The following is a 3175-nucleotide window of genomic DNA, read 5'->3' as shown; positions in this document are numbered from 1 at the left end:
CGTCTTTTAAATACTTCCAGGGATGGTGACTCCACCACTTCCCTGGGCAGCCTCTTCCAACGCCTGACCCCTCTTTCCGTAAAGAAGTTTTTCCTAATGTCCATTTCATATTCACATGAAAGATGCACATATCTCTTCACTTTTTATTTATTTTTTAAACACATGCTTGGAATTTCAGGCAGGTAAGAACACTAGCATTTCAAGTCATCTGACAACACATGAAAGCAGTGACTCCTCTAGTTAAACACCAAGTTGTACAACAGACTTAATGGCTGGTTCTTTCTATGAAATATGTAAATACTCTATTTAGAAACCTTTTTACTTGAACATCCTGATTTGTATTCCTTAACACTGTGAACCTTTGCCTGAGAAAAGATCTTTAAGAGTTCATCTGCTCTTCTGTTTATCACCCACCTTGAGTCATTAGCCTGTGACATCACATGTGGTTGCTGCAGAGACTGACAGAGAACTTCTAAACGTGAACTAAGGAGAAAAATGTTTTCCATGCAAATAAAGAATAACTTGAGATGTATGAAATGAGTTATTTTTTATAAATTGTTTTACCTTCAGAAAAGATGTCTATAAAATTTCACCTACTTCACTATCTGAAATGACTGAAGTATAAAAAGACCTCTGCATCACCAACAAGAAATGAGCAGGTAAAGAGTTGAACAGATATATAAGCCAGTTTCATTTTCATTTCTAGTTTGGCCTCCATGAACTGCAAATTTGGTTATCTGATTTTGTGCTCTGCTGCTTGAGCAGCAAATCTGTTTCAGGGCTCAGGTACCAGCTCCCACTGAGTCGCCTTGCAAAAGAGGTAACAATTCCCAGCAGGTTCAACAGAAGACAAAGCACTGAAAGAAACGCCGCAATCGGTTATGGCTTTGTGCCATCTTACTTCGTTACAGCTTGACTGGTATGTAGCTCCAAGCACCTAACAAACAAGCTCAGCAACATCCTTCTGGTTCAAGTACAGGGAAAGATTGAGACAACCCATTGCTCATCTTTCTTTGCTACATGTAAGATGACTATGACACTGGCGGTTTATTTACTTACTCCACACCAGGAATTGTCCAAGCACCACATGATTCTACCCCCAAGAGTTTATTGTCCAAATCACTTACTTAAAAAGTTATTATTGCAATACAAAGCAGTGGTTACGGCTGGCAATAAGATCTATTTGATACCTTCTTCAGTGATCCTGTTTAAAAATATACAGATGTGTGTGTTGAAAAATGATGGCCAATTTTTCCATGCAAAGTCAGGCATTTCACCACATAAAGAATTAGCCTGAAGTTTAGTCCAAGATTTAGCCAGCATACAGAACACTGATCTTCAGCATCTCCTACATATGCACATCACCAAGGCACTGGACAAAAATCATGCTCAACAGGGTTTATCTGGGATATTTTTACATAAGAGTCAAATTAACATACTGGTGTAAAAATTAATTCTGTTCTAAAATAGCAGGAATTAAGTACCTTCTAGACAAATGTACTGCAGCTACATTAAAAAATACTAAGGAAGAACAGATGACAGTGTAATAAGAGCAACATTAAGCACATGGTGTATAAAAGGTTGAACTGAGCATTTTCTGAGGTCGAGGGATCTGTAAATGCTCTCTCCAGCACACAGAATCTGTTTTCCATAAAGCACTGCCTCATGCGGCAAACTTTCCCAAACAAGGCACTTAAGGCTCCTACCCAGGTACTAATTTTCAAAATCATCTTTGAGACTTAAAGCCTCTTCAGATCTGGTCAAATAAAATGATAGGTTCAAAAGTTATTAAAGAGCAGGGAATGCATAAATTTTGCTTCAAAAGGAAGTCATGCTAATGAGTGTCTCAACTGAACATCTATCAAAAATACTTACGTGGTAGGAATATGGTTCACCTTCTTCCATAGGCTCATCTGCCATTTTAAGGCCATTTAGCTGGAGAGAGGAAGGAAGAGGAATGCAGAAGAGAGGAAAAAAAACAAAAATAACATTAAGACCTAACAATTTAAAATAAGAAGAGTTCATAATTTGACCAATTTACACTTCAGAGCACACAAATGAAAACTGGTGTTCTTGTTGCTCTAATTTAAAATCGTAGTTTCAAACAAATACTACTTAGTAGTTATATTTAGCATCTCCCTTATGTATCATGTAGCTTATCCCTTTGTAAACGCCATTCCATAGTTAATTGGAATTAATTTAAAATTCCTTCTTTAAAAGCTACAGATATTATCCATACAAGATGACACTAACGTAAAACTCTTCCGCTATGCACAAAATTTATGTTGCAGATGCTTTTCAGAAACCTGCAATCCTAAAATCTGCTGCTGAAAATTAATTTGCAGTTTAAGGATAAAACATTCAAAAGTGATTTCAAGTTTTTTGGGGGCAAGAGGGAGAAGTGCAAGACCAGATAGAATGGAGAACACATACCACAGAATTCTTATGCACAAAAATAATTACTTATTTCCTTAAAAAATTAGATTCCTCTAAAAATCTGCTTGCATCAAAAGTTATTTAAGTATCTAGCAAATAGAATACTCAAACTTTAATCAAGTACTTTAGAAACTGTAGATCTGTACATTAAAATATTTGTGGATCAATTTCAAAAATAACACCTTCGAGAGGCAAAAAAGTACAGCATGCATCTGGACAGAAGCAAATAAATGACACGCTCTTAAACGAGTGCAATACTTGCTAGTATTCGCCTACCCCCCCTTCACACACTTCAAACAAAGAAGATATCAAGCCCACAGTCACAGTTAAAAAAAAAAGTTTAATTTATAGATAAAGTTATTTAGTTTAAGCTCTCCTTAAGTAACAAACAATTCAATCCTTTTTAACAACTGAAACGAAAAAACCCAGAAATATAAAGGACATGCTCTGTTTCAACATGCAAAGCATTAATTAAAAACTGGAAATACCTGACAAAATGGGTGAAGCCAATTATGGATTTTGCTAGTGATAATTGCTAATTTATTTATATGTTAATTGTTCAGCATCACTACCTTCATGTGGTATAGATCTTGCACAACAAAATACTAACTAGAAATAACGTAAGGAAACTCAAACTATTTTTTTCCTGAAAACAGAAGTTGAAGCAATTAAGTTCTTGAAGCAGGTAATGACTTTCTTCTTGTACTTTTGAATTTATCTACAATACATGCCTAAGATA

The 3175-nt window shown here is 35.6% G+C and overlaps 1 protein-coding gene across 1 annotated transcript in view; it reads right to left on the bottom strand.

Moving 5' to 3' along the window:
• LOC104077269 (ribosomal protein S6 kinase alpha-6) overlaps positions 1 to 1931 on the bottom strand; it is a 27327-nt gene extending 25396 nt beyond the window's left edge. Inside the window, exon 1 of the mRNA XM_009578434.1 lies at positions 1876 to 1931. Within this exon, the coding sequence (XP_009576729.1) occupies positions 1876 to 1920 (45 nt within the window). The 5' untranslated portion in view covers positions 1921 to 1931. The remainder of the gene's footprint in view (positions 1 to 1875) is intronic.
• Between the last annotated feature and the right edge of the window lie 1244 nt (positions 1932 to 3175).

Source organism: Fulmarus glacialis, unplaced genomic scaffold, assembly GCF_000690835.1.
Source record: "Fulmarus glacialis isolate BGI_N327 unplaced genomic scaffold, ASM69083v1 scaffold23885, whole genome shotgun sequence".
NCBI classification, from domain to species: domain Eukaryota; kingdom Metazoa; phylum Chordata; class Aves; order Procellariiformes; family Procellariidae; genus Fulmarus; species Fulmarus glacialis.
This window is presented reverse-complemented; position numbering and strand designations above follow the sequence as displayed.